Below are 25664 nucleotides of genomic sequence, written 5' to 3'. Positions count from 1 at the left end.
TTCACCTCTGAGTCAACAATTATGAATTCTAACCACCAAGGCTAAGGGGTAAATAGTGAGGCAAGTAAGAGTATGCTAGGGACTACCATGAGCTACCCGGTCAATAAATATGCATTATTAAAGAACACTGAACATTTAATTAAAATATTTTACCTTATGAATTGATGATCTTAGAGCTTCATGTGATATTGCCATGCCTTAGTACAATAATATCATATTATCTATGTATGCTTGCATATATATACACACATATATGTATGTATGCGTGAATTAGACATATGTATGCGTCCACTTAATATAAGACGTACACACACACACATATACGTGTGTGTACATACATACACAAGTATAAGTAGGCAGTGCATGAAGTTATTATACTTAGGTAAATAGCGTGGATTAATATTATTCTTTGGCAATAGTTTATCTTTCCTCTTGAGTGGCTATATTTCTATAATGTTTTCATCGACCTTATATTATTTTGTTTATGGGTGGCCACGTTAATATTATTTTATTTGCCACATTGAACTGATGGCCTTGTATCTTGTAACTCTTGCCACCTTTGCAATCTTGCTCTTATATAATCGAGCATGTAGCCGAGAAGGCTAAGTCGCTTATGTGAAAGCTCATTGAAGATATGCAATATTCTCATCTCTAGCAAAGCATAACACTCTGATCAAAGTTACAACCTTTTCTCGCTTTCTTTTCTGCTTCACAAATATCCCTACATATACCCTTGTTATAGTTGTTGCTTCAATCATAATTCCATATTATGGTGCATAGTTGATCATTGCTTGTATAGCCTTTGGAGTTGGCCATTTCGAGTATTTATCAAGTATTGTTCATATCGTGCAAACATGACCATCAATGAGGTAATGTTATCATCTTTGTTTTGCTTGTGTATTTATGTTCAAATGAACTGCAAGGGCTAGCAAAAGCTGTTTTAAAAGATTGTATAATGCTATTTGCATCGAACATAAAATGAAACGATGTTTACTCTTTATGCACATGTTGTATGAATGCACTGAACTGTGGCATCTCTCATCTAAGAAAATCTCTTTCAAAATCATAATCAATGAGAGTGCGACTTATACAAGGGGTATATGAAATATATTCCCTGAGATAAGAGATTTGCACCTTGTAAATCAAGATTTGTATATGTTCTAAATTCAATACCATTGTATAATGACAGAGCCAAAATGGCAGAAGTAATGACTGCAAGTATAAGTGCTTAGATATTGAAAAAAACTATCTTTATATTGCCAACGCTAGAATGACAGATGTATTAGTTGTGCATATAGATGCTTAAACATTTCAGATATCATTTTTTTGTAATGCCAATGCCATAATGGCCGCTAGAATGGTAGATGGATTGGTTGTGCATATAAATGCCTTAAAAATTCAGAATTCCTTTATAAAGCCAAGGCTAGTTTGGCAAATTCATTGGTTGTGTTTACAATTAATCATTACAACCACCCGATAAATCATCCAGGAAGACTAGCATGGTTGAGATGAAGGGTGTGAGATAGAAATCATTGAACTATGGTTACTCCTGCATGATAAAGAGAAAAGAACCATCGATAACTCAAGCAAGTAATATGATTTGAGTAAAACTTGTGTTAGCTCATGATAGTCCTTAGTGTAGTCTTGTTGTTAAGTTGAGCCGTGGGTGATTGGGTACATAGTGCTCTCACAAATCCTTGGCTAAGGTAGGTTAGTGGCATACTTGTTGCTGTGATCACTAGAGGTCAGGGTGCTAACAATTGGTGGATAGGTGTTAGAAGGTATGCTAAGCCTAGCTGGTTGCTTAATCGACGCTCTAACACCAAGATGCTCAATGGCTGGATAGTGGTGCCTCAAGCCTAATTCCTAGGGTAGGAGGGCCTTTCTCGGTAGAGATTGTGTGGGGGTATTTAAGGGTCCATGATTGGGAGGTTAAGCCCAATGTCAAAGTCTTTGAGTAACCATCTGAAAGTGGGGAACTTTATATTTATGTTCAACATTTTCAGTTAAGTATTATTGTTAGATGATATGTTTAGTTTCTCTTTATTTGGATTAAGCAGTTAATTTAGATACTTCTTACTTGTTTATGTATAAATGGAAAGGAAAACGATATCCTTGCATAGGTAGTTATAACTATCATTCATGTTATATCGAAAAGAAATATTATTTTTAGATATTTCCAATTCATTAAATTAGTATGAATTTTTAGCATGTTACATATGGTATCAGAGCACTGAGTTCAACACTGATCCTCGGGCTCATCACTATCCTAGCTAGAGAATTGAAAAATGCAATGTCAAATGGAAAACATGATGTATATCTGAAGTACTCAAAAGAAACCGTATTACACCATGTTCTTTCATCTGCTTAAAAACATGTCAAAGTACGACTACTCTCTCTGTTCGATACCAAAGGATGACGAGACGTTAGCCTAAGCTCTACTCCGGATAAGGAGAGAGTTAGATGGACTCTAGTCAAGATGGAAATCTTTAGAATCAAATTCATTGAGGTATGGAATGCCAAGCAAATAAATCCACTCATGATTTATTGTAAACCTTGTGAAGGGCAGGATATGCCCAAAGACGGAAACGGATAGAGTACCCAGGAATACGGTGTCCAATTTCTTAAAAAGATCCATATGAGCTATTTTGATGCATCCTCAGAAGAGAAAATTTGGTGTAAATAAGATTGGTTGCAGTTGTCACAAGAGAAAATATTCTATTTTGTAATAAAATAAATAGCATTTTGCTTTGTCTGGGCAAATAATTGAACTTTCCTTTTCCTCTTGAGTAATGCATGAAAACATAATATTGATAAAAACAATCAATTGTATGCATCCTAAGAAGAGGAAATTTGGTGTAAATAAGATTGGTTGCAGTTGTAACAAGAGAAAATATTCATCCCCTGAAGAGGAAATTTGGTGTAAATAAGATTAGTTGCAATTGTAACAAGAGAAAATATTCTATTTTGTAATATTTTGCATTTTCTGGGCAAATAATTGAACTTTCCTTTTCCTATTGAGTAAATGCATGAAAACATAATGTTGATAAAACCAACCAAATGTATGCATCAGGAAACAAAAATCATGGCAAACAACGGAAACAACATAGAGAATGAGATGTCTAGTGGGACCATTCCCTAGAATCTCATTCCACAAACTTTTGATCCCCAGAATTCTGCTCCACCTAATCTGATAGACCTATTGGTCCAAGTTTTATGAGAAAGTCAAACTAGAATGGAAAATATGGAGAAAAGAATGAAAGCCCTAACAACTCAACTTTGGCAAGGTCAAGAGGACAACCACTCCTCTCCCCCTCCTAGGACTGAGCATGAGATTTCTGCTCATAGCGAAAATGAAACCAGACCTCCTAAAACATAGTCTGAAAAATAGAAGAAACAAGAGATAGTCAGTGATTTATTCACTGACATTAAAGATAAAACCTCCTAGATTTTTCTGATCTGAATCTGGTGAAGCCGCAGAGACTTGGCTAACCGAGATGGAACAATACTTAGAGTCAGAAGTTTCTCTGAAACCTCCAAAGTAGTTTGGGGAATTTACCACCTCTCAGGGGAGGCAGCCACATGGTGGGGAAACACCTAGATAGAACTAAATCTTAAGACTGCTGACGTCACTTGGGACAGGTTTGTCCCCATTTTTAAGAACAGATGGCTTCCCCAAACCTTTTACAACCAGAAGTTGCTAGACTTTTAGAATCTTAAGTAGGGAAATATGACAGTACATGAGTTTTGGGAAAACTTTGCCCGCCTCCTAAAATATGTTCCCCTATATCAGCAGGATAGGAACTTGCTGTTAGAAAATTTGTCATAGGGCTAAACAATAGGCTCATGGGAGCAGTTGATGTTCTCACTCCACAAACTATGGAAGAAGCTCTTGAAAGGGCATCCGTCAGGGACAGAAGGTTAAAAGAAAAGATTCCATCCGTGATGACAAAAGAAAAGCAAATTGGAGTACCAACGGTTTTGACTCCGAGTCACACAAGAAGAGTTTCAAAAGCTTTAAGCCCAACAAACCTGAATACAACAGGAACAATAATAAAGAGTTTAAAGGAAACTCCAGCATTGGTAGTGGTAATAAGGGAGGTGAGAGGAAAGGACCATCTAAAGGTTGTTTCACTTGTGGTAGAGACCACTACCTCAACCAGTTTGCTAATGAGGGCATCTCTAACCAGCAACCACGACCTTATTTACCTCCTCAATAGGCTGTTTTCCAGTAGAAGATCCATGCAACCCTAGATAACTGGTTGGCAAAACAATAATTGGGTCTCATAGAGACACCTAGAAATATTTATGGAAACCCTATCTCTATTTTAATTGATAATGGAGCCACTGCATGTTTCATCTCCCCAAAATTATTAAGTAGATTTCCCAAGACAAGATCTATGGCCCGACCCTAGACTGTTGAGTATGCAAACCAATGAAAAGCTCGGGAAGATCAATGTCTGTTTGAGGCATAGGTAGACTTTTCAAATTTCTCTACATAGGTTAATTTGTACGGAGCACCTCTAGGGTTTTGTGATATCATCATGGGAATAATTGGCTTAGTGAGCACAGAGAAAAGGTGGATTGCCTTGCAAAGACAGTAGAGTGTCTAGTTGATAAGGGAAATCTTGTAAGCTTTTGAGGGATAATGCATGAAGTGAAACCACGTCAGATCTCAACAATGCAACTTAAGAGATGCAGAAGGAAGGGGTGTGAAATTTTTGCAATAAAGATAGATGACCTGAGAGAACCCCTAGAAACCACTTATTAAGATGACTAATCTTTGAAGATGGGGAGATTAGAGAAAGACTGAAGGAAACTTTTGAAGAAAAATATCCATATCTTAGAAATTTCCAAGACGTATTTCTAGAGGAACTTCTCGACATACCCCCATCTAGGGTATTTGATTTCACCATAGACCTGGTACTTGGGGCAGAGTCCATATCAAGAGAACAGTATCGCATGACCACAACATAGCTGATGGAATTATAGGTTCAGTTATAGGATTTGGTAGACAAGAAACTTCTCTGACCAAGTGTATCACCTTGGGGAGCCCCAATATTATTTGTCAAGAAAAAGGACAGAACCACGAGGTTGTGCATTGATTATAGAATACTTAACAACCATCAAGAATGGGTATCCACTTCCTAGGATAGATGATTTATTTCATCAAATGAGGTGGGCAGTGATATTTTCCAAAATTGACTTAAGATCAGGTTATCACCAGCTTCTAATTAAGGAAGAGGATATCCATAAAATCACCTTCAGAACTCGCTATGGACACTACGAGTTCACAATTTTACCCTGTGGATCAACTAACACCCTTGCTGCTTTTATGAATCTTAGGAATAGCATATTCCAAGATTGTTTAGACAAGTTTGTGCTAGTTTTTTATCGATGATATTCTCATCTATTCTTGGAATGAGGAAGAACACTAGATAATCTTGAAACAGTATTGCAAAGATTGTGTGAACACAAGTTGGATAGAAAGCTATCTAAGTGTTCCTTTTACCAGAAAGAAATTCAGTAATTAGGGCATATATTAGTCAAGGGAATAGCAATAAACTCCGCTAAGATCAAGGCAATCAAGGAATGGCCAGCGCTTAGGAATGTGTTACAAGTCAGAAGCTTCATGGGTTTGGCAGGTTTTTATAGGAAATTTGTTAGGGAATTCTCTAGGATAGCACATCCATCACCACCCTACGAAGAAAAGGGAAGAAATTTATGTGGTTTGAAAAATGTCAAGCAATCTTCGAATATTTAAAAGATAAGTTGATCTCTACATTGATACTTAGGGTACCAGATCCTATGGGCTATTTTGTGGTTATATCAGACACATCAGGGGAAGGACTAGGGGGTGTCCTGATGCTAGAAGACCAGGTCATTGCTTTTCAATCTAGAAAGCTGAAAAACTACGAACAAATTTATGCACCACATGACTTGGAGCTAGCAGCTATTGTCTATGCTCTACAAATGTGGAGACATTACCTAATCGGAAAACCATTGGAGCTCAGATCAGATCATCATGGATTGAAGTATCTATCACCCAACCCAACCTTAGTGCTTGTCAGAGAAGGTGGGTAGAATTTTTAGCAGATGACGATTTTGAGATTAGTATATCAAGGGTAAAGAGCATAAAGTAGTTGATGCCTTGAGCTGGCGAAGACACATTTCAGCCATGGTAACAATAAATACTGGGCTCATAGAGTAGGTATTGCAGCATTTACCAAGAGATGGCTTTTACAATGAGGTTCACCAAGCACTCCTCAGGGATCTTCAAGATCCCCGGTATGTAGGATACTAACTGCAAAGAGATGGACTCCTAAGATATAAAAGTAGGATGTATATACCTAAGAATCTAGAGATACAAAAGATGATTTTGGGAAAGACACATGTCACCCCTTACTCATGTTAAGGTTGTAGCTTCAGTTGGATCGATTCGATCTGAGATACATTATTGTAATTGGTAAATCATCATTTCCTATATATACTTATCCATGTTAAATAATATATATTATTGTATATATTATATATTATATATATATATATATATATTGTTATACATATTATTTATTGTTAATATATGGGATTCAAATCTGCATTTGGAACACATCTATAACTATGACAATGTTAGTACATTTGTAGCGAGCCTGATAATTTAACATGGTATCGAAGCCAACTGCAAATGTAAGGAATCTCTGTCTTGTATATAAAGATATATTATCAGATAAGCAAGAGCCCAATCTATAGCTGTGAGAGGTGTTGTCTGCAAGAAGAAAGAGCTCGTACATGTTTAATGTTATTTCTTTAAGAGTCAATGTGATGATTTTGTTCCAATCCATTGCTTTAGGAAAACATTGGCAAATGAAGATGAACAAACTGTCCTCATACCCGATTTTGTTTTTTAAATTCCTTTTTCTGCACTGTCAAATACTTTTTTTAAGGCATTGTAGAGAGCAGATCAATCGAAATGTGTGGTGACAGTCTGCAGATCCATAGAGCATGTAGAAAGGGTTCCAAAATGATGCATGACAAGTGTTTGACCAAATGTCTGCAGGAACTATGGTCTAATGCATGCTATCATTCAAACACAGGTGTAAGCAAATTAAGTGAATGTCTCAAAGACGTATTGATGTCAATATGATAATTGTAGATGTTGCAAAATGACCTTTTTGAAAAATCTTTTCAAATTTAATTGATTAGCGTGGATCCTAATCTGTGAACCTTTGACGATATTATTTGCACCCACGATCCAAGGAAGAGAATAAATAATATTTGATATTGAAATTAAACATTAATGCTATACTACAACAACGACTTAAGATGGGAGGTTTGAAGATACAACAGAGGAACTACAAAGGTCTCACTAGAGAAAATAACAGTGACATCCATGTCCCATATCAAAACATAATAGACAGATTATTAACGAAAATTGTAGATATTGAAAATGCCCTGTGAAGTCTTCTTGGTCAACTTGCTTGCAAATTGTGGAATCATTGAATGGGAAATAAGAAAATCCGCAGAATACATTGGGCATAATTAAAGAGGGTGACAAACAATCGATTAGTAAGTATTGAAATACGATTCCTATGCAAAGTTCAGATCACCATTAATTAGCATTGATAAATATTAGAGGTGGACGAACGTAAGATCTAATAGAGGCAATTATATATAATTGGAGATAAGCTTCAGTAATAGAAATGAGCAAGTCACATTCATACAAATGTTTATTAGTAGCATACACAACATAGACAACAATATTAAAAGGGGTAACAACTAGAAAGATGATTTGATAAATGTAATACACCCTCTTTGAGATCCAATATAATAACAATCAATAGAAATAAATAATAAAATGGTTTTAAAGTATATCATCAAATGACTAAAGGAAATAAGAAATTATTAATATAATATAATAATCTAATGGATACAATAATATAAAAGTTGTATTCATAAATGACTAAATATTAGTATTAAGTTAATAATCAACAATATATAAATAATAATAAAAGAGATATAAGAAATAATTGATATTAATATAATATCAAGTGATTCTAAAATGAAATTATCAAACAAATAATTTGACTTAGCTATATTGATATAAACAATTTTTATCATTTTTGACACCAAACAAAGAGTTTGAATTTGATTATTAAAATCACCAAACAATAGTTGTCGATTATGAGGCAACACGACCCGTGAACAAGAGTCCATATAACTATAGAGGCACGGGGAGATTTGGAAGGGGGATTATCGAACAGAAGAATATTACATTGACTGCATATTGAAAGACATGAATAGCAAACTAAGACATATCATCTAAAAGCACCATACACCTTTCCAACATGAATAACATTGACAGCAGATGAGAGAAACAACTGGAGGCATAGACACAGCTGGAAGTCATCAATATCATCAACACGGCAAAGACAACCTTACCCAACATAGACGGGTAGTCGTGAAGTGCAGAGCGCCTTGGACGGAAGGGATGGATGTGAACACCTGCTAGCATCAAAGGTAAGGGGAAACTATTTGCAGTTGGTATTAAACGCAAACAGTGTGACAAGAAAGGAAAGGAATTCTGTGACAAGGAAAGACGACCCATGGAAGAGCCATGAAGTAAACACAATCTATCACCAAGAGGCAAATGGGGAATAGAGAACTCCAAGTAGGCACCTAGGGCAATAAAGGAGAGATATAATAGATGTATCTAATCTGCCAACATAATCAACAAAATAGCATCGTGAGTGGTTGCTTGAGGAAGCAACACGGCAAAACACAATAGTCTCAAGATTAATTGGTATAACCACAGAGAGTTGTTGGAACTTCATTGATTATACACCATTGATTCCTATGAAACTCAAAGAACATTGAACCACATATTATAAATTTGGTAATGAAAACCATCATCTATAGTTACACAAACCAGTCAAGGCTAATGTGAAGAAAATGACAAGTGAATTAATAAGTGTATAAGAAGAAGATAGTCACTAAGTGGAGGGAAAAATATCAGATCAGATATGGAAGGAAGTATGTTATTTACATGTTAAACTTTGCATAAGACAGGTTGAGAGCACATAACAAAAGAGGATAGAGGAAAAGAGGACATTGTTAGGATATCTATAACAATTCAGTACAGAGATAATGATGAGACATTGGTTAATTAATCTGAAGAAATAACAAATTACCTAGCAGTATAAGAGGCTTGAGTTTATAACTCAGTGATCTCTAAAGAAATAGTTATGTCTTGAATAACATATGCAGTGGGCAATATCTATATATATATATATAAAAGGATAAGAATTAAAATAAAGATTAAACGAAGGGAATACTATACCAGTGAAGATTATAACAGAGATATAGTGCAGACTTATAAAATTCTTAATAAGAAGAAACCATAAACAGAGTGATACTATTAAGGGGAGTACCGGACCAAAGAGCTAGAAGTATGATTAATTTACTTACTTTCGGGTGACGAATATGAATTATGCAATATGGAAACATTATCAACCAAGTTTGATAACCATATATGAGGTAAGAACTGTACAATTCTTATAGAGATCAAATAAGATCTTGATAGAGGGCATTCTTTATCAATGTTGAGTTTCTCTTAAGAGAACTCAGAGACTAGAGGTCATTCATAATCGAATGTCAGGATTCCAAATTGGAATCCTAGAGAGAGATCTGTAGAGAATCTCTTAGAGACAATATATATATATATATATATATATATATATATTGTAGTGGTCAAACATATGCATATGTCAGCGACAGAGACTTGGTAGAGGTGGGATCTCTACCATAGTGTTATCAGAGATCCCAAAGAGGCCTAAGGGAGAATCTCTTTCTATGACAATTACTTAATCGAGACATAGTTCTCACTAGAGGGTTAGGCAATCGGAGAAAGGATCTCTTCCAAAGGATTAGGAAGGGACTTGGGTAATATTTAGATTAGTATTTACTTAAATCTAACGTTGCTAATAAGTTTTAGATATAATTTTTGATATTGTATTGACAAATGGTTGCAGGTTACAACTCTCAAACACAACCAAAAAAGTGGGGATATTACAATAAACTTCCACCGCATATGAATTTAAGTTGGTATTACATAGATAGTGGGCATATAGAAGAAATATATAAAACATCGAATCAACATCTTAATATACCATCGATTAATTAAGAAGATGATAAAAACATTAATCTATAGTGGACGCTATTTGGAATGAAGCTTAGTGTGTGATGTTTAAGCCATCCGGTTGATTGACGACAAATTCGGCTAGAAGGAAATAGAAATGCCAAGTGTACCCAATCATCTTGATGCTACAACTGAGGGGCAATCCTTAAATCAGTCATTTGTAATGCCCATAAGACATATCGCCATTGCACATACGATACGGTCTCTTGTGTGACTCTGGCCAAAATTCAGTCTTCTGAAAAATGAAGCAAAAATGATAGAATCACCATATCTTATTTGGGATACACGTGAGATGGCAGAATAGGTCCTATAAGACCGTCAATCATTAATAGTGGTCATATAAATGCCAACACTGAATAGACATGTCACTCGTACATTATAAATTATGGTGCTATCAAACCAAGATAGAGCAAAGGCACTGAACCACGCAATGACATCGTGCATTTGAAAAGGTGATGATCAAAACAAAATGACATGGTGGACTCACATAATCAAGCAAGGTAATCTATTCAATGATACATACTTTTTTTAACTAAACCCTCCATTATGTATAGTGATGTCAATTATTACATTGGGGATGTACAAGGGTATATTAGGTAATACTTACATAAAATTAATAGCATTGTTTTATTATAGATAGGAAAATAAATTTGTATTTTGATCCTCTAAACAAATATTATAGGTTGAGTTCATGAATTCTAATGTTATGGGATATAAATAGTATTAGGATAAGATTAGTAATAATTTCATGTAATGAGGGGATATACTGTTGTAGTTAAATATATAATAAAAATTCTTAGTCGTAAACTATAATTGATATTATAATTTCCATTGAGTTGATAGTAATAATTTGTTGAAAATATAGATTAAAGTATATATATAGAAGATGGAATATATGCATATATATTTTCAGTTTATATTTATTTAAATTAGATCTTTATCTATACTACATTAGAATGATCTCATATCATTATGCAGAATTGTCGTTGAGTATTATGTTAGTCTCTCTTATTTTTTAATTCATTACATACTATAAGAGCTATGTGCTTTGATCTTTTCGTCCGAGAATGTTATTGTAGGAAGAGGGAGATTGAGGTTGAGATTTAGAGAGAGCCTAACATTTAATTAGAAGCAACCTTGAAAGAGAGGGAGCAGATAGAGGATGTGATTTAGTAAACCTTCGGGGATCTCGGTCATATCAATTGAGAGGGAGTAAACCATGTTGAAATGGATTCTCCAGTGATCAATAAATTGTAGCAGTCAAGAGGACTGTGATTCATGAATATACCTCGCGACTATGCGATTTTAATGGGCCTACCCCCTGTGTACATCATGAGGAAGTGACGACTTCCAAATGATGTCACTTGTATTTGTAGAAGTTATTGAAAGGAAACCATTACTCTAAGTACTTGGTGAATATCCTGCATCTCAACATTTTGAAGGCCATTACTCAAAGAGTATTTGGTGAATATCATATATTGTTATTCTGGAGACCAATATGAAAATGTGATATCAAAATGGTAAATATCATATGCTGATGAAGCTTGCAATCTAATAGTGAAAAGAAAACTTGGACATTAGGATTCCTAATGTGCATGTATGCGTGATAATTCTCTCACCATGAAGAGAGTTATACTGATGTGACATAGAGGTTGATATTATTCATGCAAACTTGTCTCTCATTAGACTTGATCATGATTGAAAACTCCATAAAACAGAATCAATGGGAATCTTACATTGTGGGGAGGAATGATAATCAATGTTCCATTCTCATTTGAACCAAACCATCTTTAAAGGTGATATGTCAGAGAAGGGACTCCATCAAAGTTCAAACTTGAACCATCTTTAGAAAGGATATGTTCCATTCTCAAATGTTTATGAACCATCATGTGTAGATAAGTATTCTTATCTTTTACATTTATGTACTCATTGCAGTCTCTCTCCTATTCGTAGTTCAATACATGCTATAAGAGTTATTTGCCTTGATTTTATTTCCTTTATGTGTAGGGATGATGTTACAGGAAAAGCAGGCTGGTACTTTACACATCTCCCAAATATTGTGCAGACTCAATCTTATGGTAGTAACTTGAAAGAAGTTGTGATCTAGAATTTATTAGTCATCTGATGATCTGGTTGGTTAAAGTGAGGCTCAAGAAGCGAATATCTTTGATGATTGAGATTATGAGTATCCTTTCATATCAAGAGGGAGTTCAATACTTCATCAGAGACAACCTTATACAAGGAGCTCAGAAGATTGATAGTTAGACGAAGTCTAACATACATGCGTATGACTACCTAATTGTGATGGGCCTACTCATATGTACATCACGAGGAAATAATAACTTGTCACTTGAAAGTTGAAAGATTAATATCAGATTTAGAGGGAGTCCGACAGGCATCCGTAGGTGAAGAGAGTCTCAAAAGGAGTAACTATAGGCTTGACTTCCCAAGATCATTGTTCAAAGGGAGAATTTTTGAGGTACAATCCTTTGTGAATGATATCTTCTCTATGAGTGATAAGTTCTAAGTGAAATTCATTGTAATGTATTCTTCTCTGTAAGAGAGAATTGAGGTGAAAACCCTTGTACCACCCTTTGACTTGGTTCAGGTGGTTACTATTTCACATATGATATGTAATGAAAGGTGACATCTTTCGTTGACATATATAAACAGAAGGTAACTATTGTAAGGTGACGATCTTATAAATGGTAGCCCTGTTATCATGATAGACTTCATTAAGTTGTTGTCCCAGAGTGCTGGATGTCATGATAACGAACGTATCATGATCAAATTTCATTAAGTTGTTGTCCTGGAGTGTCAGAAATCATGACATTGTGATTTCTTGTTGACCTTGAGTGCCGGAAATGAGATAACTTATATCCTTCTAGGATATAGCATATTCTTTTGGGAGGCGTCAAGGATTTGATGCCAGTGCACATACCAAAAAAATATACGTATGATGAATATTATATGATTGATATTTCTTGTTGAATCATATTTCGGATTATATTGAAGATAACATCTAAGTTGATGGATTTATGTTGATATCCTTAATTATGCCATTCTAGGATTATCATACTGAGATGATATCTCTTCATATACTTAAGAGCATAATGTGTTATACAAATCCTCCCTAGCCAAGAGGGAGTGTTAAGGTTGTAGCTTCAGTTGGCTTGATTCGATCTGAGATACATTATTGTTATTGGTAAATCATCATTTCCTATATATACTTATCCATGTTAAATAATATATGTTATTGTATATAATATATATGTTATATTATATATATATATATATATACACATTATATTAAATACATATTGTTATACATATTATTTTTGTTAATATGTGGGATTCAAATCTGCATTTGGAATACATCTATAACTATGGCAATGTTAGACATTTTCAGCAATCTTGATAATTTAACAACTTAGGACAGCCGGGAGTAACCAAGATGTTGTCTGATATAAAACCTTTTTACTTTTGGAAGGGCATGAAGAAGGAAACAATGGAATATGTTGCAGGATACCTCGAATGCTAGAGGATTAAGGAAGAGCACCGATACTCGACCGAGTTGTTACAACCAAGTAAAGTTCTCGAATGGAAATGACAAATAATCATAGTGGATTTTATTCAAGGGCTACCCATGACACGAAATAGGCATACTACCAATTTGGTAGTTGTGGATCGACTAACTGAGGTAACACATTTCATCCCTATAAATTTAACAAATGGAGTGCTAGAAATTGCTCACAAGTTTGTGAGAGATTTTTTGACTTCATTGAGTCCCAGAAAGATCATATCTGATAGAGATGCTAGGATGACATCCAGATTTTGGCAACGCTATTTTTAGCTTTAGGAACAAAGCTAAACATTAGTTCAGCCTACCACCTAGAGACGGATGATCAGACAGAAAGGGTAAACCAAGTGTTAGAGGATCTTTTAGGAGTATATTGTATGGGTCAACAATATCAGTAGGAGATATATCTTTCGTTGGTCGAATTTGCCTATAACAACTCATATAAATCTACATTAAGATGACACCATAAGGCCCTATACAGGCATAAATATAGGACCGCTGGAAATTGGAATAGAATTAAGAACCAAATCATTGCTGGGCTTGAAATGCTTCTAGAGATAGAGGAATAGGTAGTTTAGGTCCGTTAGAGGCAAATGATCGACAAAAAAGTTATGCAGATGCAAAGAGGATCACTGGGGAATTGTTGGTAGGAAAAAAGGTTTTCCTGAACGTTAAATCCCAGAAAAGCACTATCAAGTTTGGTAGAAATGCCAAATGAGCCCCAAGATATGTGGGACCCTTGAGATGTTCGAAGTCATAAACCCTGTGGCGTACAAAATTGCTCTACCTCTAACCCTTGCTAAAATGCATAATGTATTTCATGTTTCTTATCTTAAGAAATATGTAACCAGTCACGAACATGTTATTGACTCGAATCTCTTTCAAGTGTAGGAGCTAGGGGTGGTCGAAATATAGCCACTCAGAATACTCAAGGTGTGTAAGCTTCACTTTCGAAATTGAGATATTACCCAATGCAAGGTCTAGTGGGACCAGTATATCAAAGAAAATGCTACTTGGGAAGGTTATGATGAAATCTTCCACAAGTTTTCACATTTATTTCCAAAAACTTGAATTATGAACTTTTTTTGATTCAAAAACTGATACAGTAATAATATGATGTAAATGGGGTAATTTTTGTTTATTCTCTTTTGTGCAATTCATCGAGGACAATGAATCAAAGGGGGGAAGGTATGTTACATCCCAATTTTTTGCCAAATCTTAAAATTGCTTATATAGTTGTTGAGTTTTCATACGAAGTCAATTGACTGTTAAAATTAGTTATAATTAAGACGGTTAATCGTTAGGATTTCATGTGAAGATGGCATGTTAGTTATTCGTTATGATGTTATTATATTGTTATTTAGAAATACTGGAAAGATGGTTGCTCATTCATGAGAAGTGAAATGGTAGTTAGGCGTTATGATGTTTAATAATCAATAACTTGTTGTAAATTTTGATTATTTGAAGAATATGTTATTGTCGTGGAGAATTTCTTCTTGTAGGGGCATTTTGAAGGGGGGAAGCATTGTCGAGAAAGGAATTGGGTAAGGGATACCACTTCACCTATGAGTCGACAAGTATGAGTTCTAACTACCAAGGCTAAGGGGTAAACAACTAGGCAAGCAAGAGTATATTAGGGACTACCATGAGCTACCCGGTCAATAAATATCCATTATTAAAGAACAATGAACATTTAATTAAAATATGTTACCTTATGAATTGATAATATCAGAGTTTCATGTGATATTGCCATGCCTTAGTACATTAATATCATAGATGTATGTATGCATGAATTATATGTATGTATACGTCCACTTAATATAAGACGTGTACGTTAAATTCGTTGTTAAAATACCATATAAATATAAATATAAATACACACACACACACACATGCACGTGTGTGTACATACATACACCAATATAAGTAGGCAATGTATGAAGTTACTATACTAAGGTAAATAGCATCGATTAATATTATTCTTTGGCAAGAGTTTATCTTTCCTCTTGAGTGGCTATATTTCTATAATGTTTTCATCGACCTTATATTATTTTGTTTATGGGTGGCCACATTAATATTATTTTATTTGCTAGATTGAATAGATGGCCTTATATCTTGTAATTCTTGCCACCTTTGCAATCTTGCTCGTAATTGAGCATGCAACCAAGAAGACTAAGTCTCTTGTGCGAAAGCTCATTGAAGATATACAATATTCTCATCTCTAGCAAAGCATAACATTGCGATCAGAGTCACTACCTTTTCTCACTCTCTTTTTTGTTTCACAAATATCCCTACATACACCCTTTTTACAAGCATTGCTTCAAACATAATTCCATATTACAATGCATAGTCAATCATTACTTCTATAGCTTTCAGAGTTGGGCGTTCCAAGTATTTATCAAGTGTTGTTCATACCGTGCAAACATGACCGTCAATGATGTCATGTTATCATCTCTGTTTTGCTTGTATATTTATGTTCAAATGAATCATGATGCGTAGCAGAAAGTGTTTGGAAAGATTATGTAATGTTATTTGTATTGAACATGAAATGAATTGATGTTTACTCTTTATGCACACAGTGTATGAATCTACCGAACTGTAGTATCTGTCATCTAAGAAAATCTCTTTCAGAATCATAATCAATGAGAGTGCAACTTATACAAGGGTATTTGAAATATACTCCCTGAGATAAGAGATCTGCACCATGTAAATCAAGATTTGTATATGTTCTAAATTCAATACCATTGTATAATGATAGAGCCAGAATGGCAGAAGTAATGACTGCAAGTATAAGTACTTATATTTTTAAAAAAACTATTCCTATATTGCCAATGCCAGAATGTTGTATTGGCTGTGCATATTGATGCTTAAACATTTGAGATATCTTTCTTTTTGTAATGCCAATGCTAGAGTGGCAGATGGATTGGTTGTGCATAGAAATGCATGAAAAATTCAGAATTCCTTTATAAAGCCAAGGCCAGTTTGGCAAATTCATTGGTTGTGTTTACAATTAATCATACTACCACCTAATAAATCATCCAGCAAGACCAACATGGTCGAGACGGGGGTTGTGAGGTAGAAATTATTGAACTATGGTTACTCTTGCATGATAAAAGGAGAAGAACCATCAGTAACTCAAGCAAGAAATATGATTTGATTAAAAACTTGTGTCAACACATGATAGTCCTTAGTGTAGTCTTGTTGTCAAGTTGAGCAATGGGTGATCGGGTACATAATGCCCTCACAAATCGTTGGCCAAGGTAGGTTAGTGGCATGCTTGCTACTGTGATCACTAGAGGGCAGGGTGCTCACAATTGACAGATAGGTGTGTGGAAGGTATCCTAAGCCTAGTTGGCTATTTAGCTGACGCTCTAACACTAAGATGCTTAGTGGCTGGATAGTGATGCCTCAAGCCTAATTCCCAGAGTAGGGAGGGCCTTTTTCGGTAGAGATTGTGCAGGGGTACTTAAGGATCTACGGTTGGGAGGTTTAGCCCAATGACAATGCTTATGCTCTCCTCTGGTAGCCAATGCTTACACAACTCAAGGTCAAAGTCTTTATGCAACTATCTGAAACTTAGGTACTTCATTTATATTTATGTTCTGCATTTTCAGTTAAATATTATAGTTAGATGATATGGTTAGTTTCTCTTTATTTGGAATAAAGCAGTTAATTCAGTTACTTCTTTACTTGTTTATGTATAAATGGAAAGGAAAACGATATCCGTGCAAAGGTATTTATAACATTCATTTGTGTTATATTGAAAAGAAATGCTATTTTTAGATATTTCTAATTCAGTAAATTAGTATGAATTTTTAGCATGTTGCATTAGCATCACGTAGTGATGGGCTTCTCTTGCCCATCTTTAGAAGAAGGAACAAGTCTGTTCCCCTTGGTTGGTTTTTGGTAATCTATGTTATGTTGGGGTTTTAGTTTCAGCTTAGTAATGATGGATGCTTTTACTGCTTCTCTTCTTGAAGCTATACATTTTCATCTTTCCTTTCAAAGTCATGCTTAGTTGCCGATTCATGAGAAGAATCCGATTCGGGCACGGAGTCGGATCCGTGGATTCTTTATTTTCCCAATTATGATTCGCGGAGGATTCGTGCATATATATATATATATAAGAGAAATATACATAATTCTAAAACTAAATCATTTCATAGTATGCATCTATGAATCTAGTATACTTGATCAATGACATTGATAATTAATCTATTTTCATGATTATAAAGAAAATCAACACATTCATGATTATAGATAGTAAATGAACTTGCATTGTGATTTAGAGGGTCGTTTTTAGGGTTTAGGGCCTTTAGAAAAAAAAAATGAGGCTGGGCCCACTTTTTTGCAAATTTTTTTGGACCCTGCTGCGGATTCACGCGGATCCGCGCGTGGATCCTCGAGGATCCGGGCAGGATCCGTAATCCTGCTTGTGGATCCGTAAGGATCTGCAAGCTACGGATCCTTACGGATCCACAGGCAGGATTATGGATCCTGCTCAAGGATCCATACGCGGATCCGGATCCGAATCGGACCCGAATCTAGATCCGAGGGTAAATGCACGAATCCGGTAACTAGGAAGTCATGTTATAGCTTCTGCTAGGGTTTCTATATCAGGGGGTGAGCAACATGAATAATTATATTTGATTTGGGCTATCCAAAGCTGGAGATATACCAAACCTTGAACTCTTTCCATTTGGTAGCTCGAATTTGCATCTTGGAATCATCAAAATGCTCCATTTTAGTTTTCTATCCTAAGTTTTTGTAGGTGGTGAGCTTTAGGCTAAGTATTGAACCCGGTAGCTCTAATATAATATGTAACATGCTAAAGTAACTTGTAAGAAAATTAAATATGATATAAACAGTTAATCTAGAAAACATGAACTGAGCATTGAAATTTTTTGTTTGCAAGAAAGGAAAGTACAGAAATATATTTCTACAATTTTCACAACATGATCTAGAGTATGATTTAATAACATTGCAAGAACATGAATATATGCACTATCTCTATATTTAATATTTGTCATCTTGCAATTTAAGAACTAAAGAAGAGTTTGAAACTTAGTGCAGTCCAAATCCAATATGGAATTCTCATAAATAGTTGGCAAGCTCACCAGAGAGAGTATCATTGAGTGGTTTTACCTAAGTCCACAAAATTGACAGTTCTGCACATCCTCCTACTGGAGGTGGCCATACCCTTTATGAGGGTGGAAACAATTGGTAGGTCTATTACCATCTGAGGTATGGTGTTTTAACTTTTGACCTAACACAGCTCTAGTTGGTCATAGGTACCTCCTACCTGGCATGACCTTTGACTGGGTAGTGTATTTAGATCATGTGAACTGACAAGGGCATGCAAGACAGTGCGTGACCTTGGCTGAGGTTTCATAGTTGTAAGCACAAGTTTATGTGCAATTATTGTTCACCATCCTACTCGGCTAGAAATCAACTTTTCTCAGGATCTACTGACATGATAAACCCTAGATTAATTGACATGCTAAGCTGCATTCTGTCAAATTGTCAATGGCTGAGGCAGTTATACAAGATTTTAGGTTATAGTACACCTCTAGTCCATTCTTTGTTTATCTTTCTATTGATTCTCATGTCTGGTATTGAGTTCAGGTTTGGTTGCAATGAGTTATTAGGCACCATGTACGTGTAAGTGCAGACCCTCCCCTACATGCATGTGTGGTCTTCACATGTGCTGCCATGTTATAATGTCATTTCATGTTAACAAACATTAGCAACTTTTGGGGTTTGTATTCCCAGTAAGGTAATCTGCTTAGTCAAGCTGCTAAAATGCAAGAATACATCTTTAGGGGGTCTACTTATACCTCTTGAAAATAATTCATGAGTATTGCTGTACGATACAGAATAATTTTAAACTCAGTTTCAATCCAGTATTAAGCATGAATTGAAGTTGGTTTCAGCTTACAACCTGCCGCAATTTCCTATTAGGAGGAAAGAATGACTTCTTTAATTTGTGTATTCCTCAGCACAGTCTGGTTTAAAGCTTGGACTGCGAGTTATTGCTGTCATATTCATGGAAATTGTTTTAGAGATGTAAGAATTAAACTCAAACCTCCAGAACTGGGTTGAAAAACATCTTGCATTCTTATTTCAACATGGATTTAAGATTTCAGAATCCACCTTTCTCGTTCTTTCTTTTATGTTGGTATAGTTCCTTGAAGAGCCTTTGAGCTTGCTAAAGTTTGAATACAGTGATATAATAACTACGATGGAATGACATTATGAAAGGCTTTATGCATGAAACGATAGAGAGGTTCCAGAACTGCGCGAAATGGTAGAGGCTCAATGTTTTAATGCCATATACACCAAAAACATTATGATGGACACAAAGAAACTGCAAAGATACATTCTTGAGTGTGCTGTTATTCTATTTTAGATTGCTTAAGCATGATTCTTCTAAAAACACTTCTCAAGTCTGATAAACTATGCATATTCAGTTGAAAGAGTAGAGAAGATAATCAGAATAGCAACTGCTAAAACTTGTTAGCTTCTACTATCTGCGCACACTCTCTCGCTGAGCTTCCAAGACCCAAATTCTCTTCCTTACCTTCCCTTCTTGGAATCTAAATTTTTTTCTAAACAAGAGATGTATTATGTTTTTCCAAGGTTCTCTTTCAATGTCAAAACCTAACAATTTGTTATATTTCTGAAGGACACGTGTTTCATAGACATTTTATTTTCTTAGATACCTTACAAAAGGCAAGCCTTTTGTTTCCAAAATGCCATGCATTTGATTACATTACATTTAAAAAAAAAATGGTTATTGGAGATGCTGTTCATTATTACAATATTATAATATTTCTTTAATGATCATCTTAGTTAGTCTTTAGTTTATTAAGTAGTTTCTATTTTTCGTCTTTAGTTCACTATTGCTTCTTTTAGAAACATTGTCTTTGTAAATTTATATAAGGAGCTTTCATCTCCTTTGTTTAATACAACTATGACAACATCAATTTACCATAACATGGTATTAGAGGAGGTCTATGGTATTTCATAAAATTTGGAGAATTGTTTAAGAAAAACTCGAGTCTCTTTTGATCTGGATTTCTTGAGATATTGTTTTTTTGATGTTTTGAAATAAAAATGTTAGAGGTATTTTATGAAATTTTTGTGGTTCGTCTTTGAAGATTTTTGCTGGAAATCTCAAGTCTGGTGGTTTTGATTGTGCGATTTCTTGGTTTGGGCAAAAGTCTCTAATGAAGGTTGCATGTATTTGCATGTGAATTGCATGTTCTTACATGTATTGTTTTACCATGCAAAGTCACGTGTTTTGCTGCATGAAGGTTTCTCTGATGGATTTTCATAATTTTTTACTTGGAAAAAATTCTAATAGGTTTTCATAATTTTTTCCCTTAAAAAATTCTCCTTTGGGTTTATTATTTTTTCCTCAAAAATTATTTGGTGGATAAATAAATTTTCCTCAAAAATTATTTCTTGGGTTTTTACCTTTTTTCCTTAAAAATAAAGTTTTGTATTCTATTATCCGCGTCTCGGATTATGTTTGGTTTTGATTGATTTTTCACCTCAAAAATCATGTTGGGTTTTGATCAAATTTTCACCTCAAAAATTGAGTTGGATTTTTTTCAAATTTTCTCCTAAACAATCGTTGCTTTTTGAAGTCCATTTTGGGGCATTATGCTCACCTACAAAGTTTGGAGGGTTTGATGATTTTTCCTCAAAATCGTGCTAGCCATTCTTAGTGTTTTTCTCTGTCTCCAGAGAAGAGCAACTTTCTTATCCAAAATCAGGTTGGATGGTTTTGTGATGATTTTTAGTCAAATGTTTTGCTGGTTATGAGAGGGTTAGTGGCAAATTCATTTCAGTGGTAGAGTCAGTGGCAGGCTTTTGTCTCTTTTTGTAGAGCATTCTGAAGAAAGGGGGCACCCTTTTGTATTCTTTTTGGGACAGATTTTGGCTTCTTGGTCAATAACATTTTGCAGATCTAGGTAGGGTCTCAATAGCAACAAAATGTTTTTTAAGAATTTGTTACCAAAAGACAACAATTAGACAATGACCATCAAGGGTGGATATTAAAATATTATAATGTTTCTTTAATGGTTATCTTAGTAAGTCTTTAGTTTATTTGGTAGTTTCTATTTTCGTCTTTAGTTCATGATTGTTTCTTTTAGAAACATCGTCTTTGTAAATCTATATAAGGAGCTTTCATCTCCTTTGTTTAATACAACTATAACAACATCAATTTACCATAACATTCATCTCACCTTGATTGCAGTTTATTTCAACATTATCAAATTATTACGTATCATATACCTGTATTTCTATTCCATTTTGCCCATGCAATGGGTTGGGGGACATTATTGTTTTCTATATTTCATCGGCTCTCCGAATTGGAGCATTGGGTACTCTAGCTGATAACAATGTTCCATTTCAAAATCAATAAGATATAATCATCAGTAGTGTTAGAGTATCTGACTTTATTAGCCATCGTTTATGTTAATTAGAATGATATTTCAAATTGACATTACATGAAAATTGAAAGTTTAAATTACATATATAATTATGTATTAATGTGAAAGCTACTATATATATTATATACTTATATATGTATATACATACACTTGTTTGCTTCTTCATATGGTGCATGGTTACACATATACATACATCTGTATACATACTCTTTGTTCATATGCGTACATAATTTTGGATACATTGAATCGTTAGTTTAATTTGAGTAAAAGACCAGCATAGGTTTGAATGGTTCAACATTAGTTCATATGTTTCAGTTTCTTATCTATAACTTAATTAAATATAATTCTATGCCTGCCTCTAAAATTCACAATAATGAAGAGAGACCTTAAAGACTTAATTGACCTTGTAATGTTTGACAACATGAAACCTAGATTTTACAACACTAGGCAGAGAAACCCTAGATGTGTCGCTTACCTACAGGCTTCAAAAGACTCTGATGTAAATTCAACCTTTTCAAACATTTGCGCCCACATGAAGATGCTCCCCCCCGCCCCCCAACTTCTTGAAGGCCAATAAGAGATCTGCATCCACTTGTCCACAAGAATGTAGTTAGCCAGAAACTTATTAATATTCAAGTGCGCACACACACATCATATCATAAATTACTCAATTTCATATTTTTTTTGTTTTTCAAAGAATTACGGATCTGTTATTAGTTTCGAAAATATCAAAATCATCACATTTCAAAGTATGTTAACATAGAAAAATAATTTGAAGTAAAAGAGGGATATAACAAAAATGTCTCTTCCATTTATTACATGTAAAACAGATTCATTTGTGTGATTAAGTCTCACTTTCCTTGCCCTTAGTGCCCTAAAAATTTCTGACCCATGGAGAGAATGCCTCCATTATCACATTTGAGTTCCCAGTTTGCACTTCCATAATGATTGAGTTAATTTGGGATTTCACAACAGCACCTTGGAGGAAAGCTGCCCAATAGGAATGGTAAAACCTGTTGGTGCACAATGTCAAAGTATTTGTGAAGATTGAAAACAGCGTGTAAAGCAGATAGACAATTCCTTGGTTCAAGGTTCACTTTATCGATGTTCTAATCAAATTGACTGGAACTATACCTGATAAATGACAATAGCTTTGCTCTCCTGAGGTGATACCTGTAGTTGTGCAAGAAAACACCCTCATTGAAAAGTTGATTTTTTTGATTTCCTAAACAATATCATTACAGTGAACAGTATTTTATGCCTATTTTTAGATAGGATAGGGGTATTGATTTGTTGTGAGTTTTGCATTGTTTCTGTATTTCTATAGATTGCATAGATTATATTTTTCTGGCTTTCCTTTCTAAAAAAAATGTCAATTGACTGACCAGGTCACAGTTGGGAATTTGATGATTAGTGATCAATTGCAGACACTAATAGCTCCTGCAATATTACCCCGAACACCGTTGAGTCTAGAAGTAAGTACAACAAACCTTGTGAAAAAATCTGTATACATTTTTGACTTCATTCTCTGATTTATTCTGTTTAAATGAAGATGCGTTTGTTGGAAATTTTCATTCTGTATGAACTCACAAGTTATGAAATTCTCCACGTATCTGAAAGTAAATTCTAAAATGGAGTACCAGAACAAGAACAGACAATCCTGTATTTTATGCATGAGGCTTTATTATCTCCCAAATTGTTGAACAAACATTTTGTACTGTGCCTTAATAGATAAACAGGTATTCATAGACATTATTCATAATGCATGAATTTACACATTATGATATCTTCCATGACACTGGAAATGGACTCCAGTGACAAGAAGAGCATATAACTGAAGAGATTTATGCAATCCATAAATAAATATTAGACTTTGGGTGTTGTGTAGATTTTACAGTTTTTACGTGGATTTGAAGCAAAATTCCCACTTCATCGTGATCCTGGAGAGCAAGCTGATGGGAGAAGGTATCCTGAAGTCATATTTAGGCATTTTACTTTTAGAGAGATTTTTTGTCTGATAGGATAAGACCACCTATCATCTGCTTTTGTTTGATTTAAGCCAGTGCTATGTCTGGTGAAGTTGTTACAAATTTCGTTTCCATATTTTGGTCAAGTTTTACTGATACCAATGTGGTTTATTTTAGGGCTTCACCTGGTGGTTTATATTACCTTTCATATTTGGATGGTGATATGCTTTTAGGCCGTGCCCTTGGTGGTGGCGGGGTTTTCATTTTCAATCGGACACAACCAATTCAAATTTGAAAGAATGACACTCCTTAACAAACATGATTTAATCAAATATCTTTCTTTCAGAGAACAAGACTAGGTTTGCTTGCATCGGAATTGTGTTATGTGCTGTACTAGTATTGCCTGACAAAGCATTTTTACATTCTTTGAACATTTATCTAATGCTTTATTTTTCCTTTTTCGGAATTCCTTACTGATTTAGTCAACAGGGAAAGAGATTTAGTCTTTGCTACATTACAGGAAAGGCATATTTTGATGCCCATGCGGTTGACGTAATCAAAATTATCAAGTATGGGTTTAGTTGTGGCCTATTTAAACATAACTTATGTAAGACCTGAAGCACTAGGGAGATCTTTAATCTTGAAGTTAAAATGTCATATTATAGTATTTTATTATTCCCTAAATTTTATTGTAGGAATGCAAATGAAATAGATTGAAACTCTTAAGAGTTAATACATATGAAACATCTATGGCGACTCTTCAAACGCCGGAAACATGGTATGTTTACATCACATACATGTGTATGTGTTTCTGTGTTTGAGGATCCATCAAGGAGAACACTCCTGATCCATTTACAATTTCGAATACCTCATCGAGGGAAGTGGATAAGCATCTTTCTCAGAAGCTGTATTTAGATTTCTTATTCTACACAGCCTAAGTTCACATTCATTTACCGTATGACTTTTAGATTAGCAGTAGAAATGAATGATCTAATCAAAAAAATTATCTTAGCAGAGTAATTTATAGGTTTTCTTTAAATTTCCTAGAATGTGATATATTGGTCTTTGGTTTTATAGAATTGATTTATCTCATCATCTTGGGAATAAGACGAGTCAAATCTTTGGACTATACAGTTTCAAGTCATCCAGATTCAGGGAAAGATATTTCTAGATTAATTACATAATTTACAACCTATATTTTTCTTCTTCTGCTGGAAATGTCTAGTTTCAGAGTCTGATGTTTTTCACCAGTTGATTTGGGGAAAAAAAAATTGCAAACCGATATAGTAAGATTCTTTGAGAAACCTTGGATTTAATTGTTTAAAAATCAGATTTTCGTTTTCTGGATACTAAAAACTTGCAGAAAGAAAAGAAAAACACGTTTTTCAAGTTTAGACATTTTATAAGTAATGGAGTAGATATAGAGAGAAAATAAAAATGAGCTTAGCCCATCAATTGTG

At 34.6% G+C, this 25664-nt stretch overlaps 1 protein-coding gene across 3 annotated transcripts in view; it reads left to right on the top strand.

Annotated features, from left to right (window-relative positions):
- LOC149531016 (Plastid-lipid associated protein PAP / fibrillin family protein) overlaps positions 1 to 24888 on the top strand; it is a 96476-nt gene extending 71588 nt beyond the window's left edge. For 2 of the 3 annotated variants that reach the window (XM_089810564.1, XM_089810565.1), the window contains 3 exons: positions 23626 to 23712; positions 24126 to 24202; positions 24382 to 24888. In XM_089810564.1, coding sequence (XP_089666690.1) covers positions 23626 to 23712; positions 24126 to 24202; positions 24382 to 24499 — 282 coding nt within the window. In that variant the 3' untranslated portion in view covers positions 24500 to 24888. Of the gene's footprint in view, positions 1 to 23625; positions 23713 to 24107; positions 24203 to 24381 lie in introns of all 3 variants that reach the window. The other variant, XR_016358877.1, reaches the window with a different exon arrangement.
- Positions 24889 to 25664: the final 776 nt, after the last annotated feature.

The sequence above is a fragment of the Cupressus sempervirens genome, chromosome 11 (genome assembly GCF_028749045.1).
Source record: "Cupressus sempervirens isolate cs-2001-9-10 chromosome 11, ASM2874904v1, whole genome shotgun sequence".
Lineage (NCBI taxonomy): Eukaryota > Viridiplantae > Streptophyta > Pinopsida > Cupressales > Cupressaceae > Cupressus > Cupressus sempervirens.
This window is presented reverse-complemented; position numbering and strand designations above follow the sequence as displayed.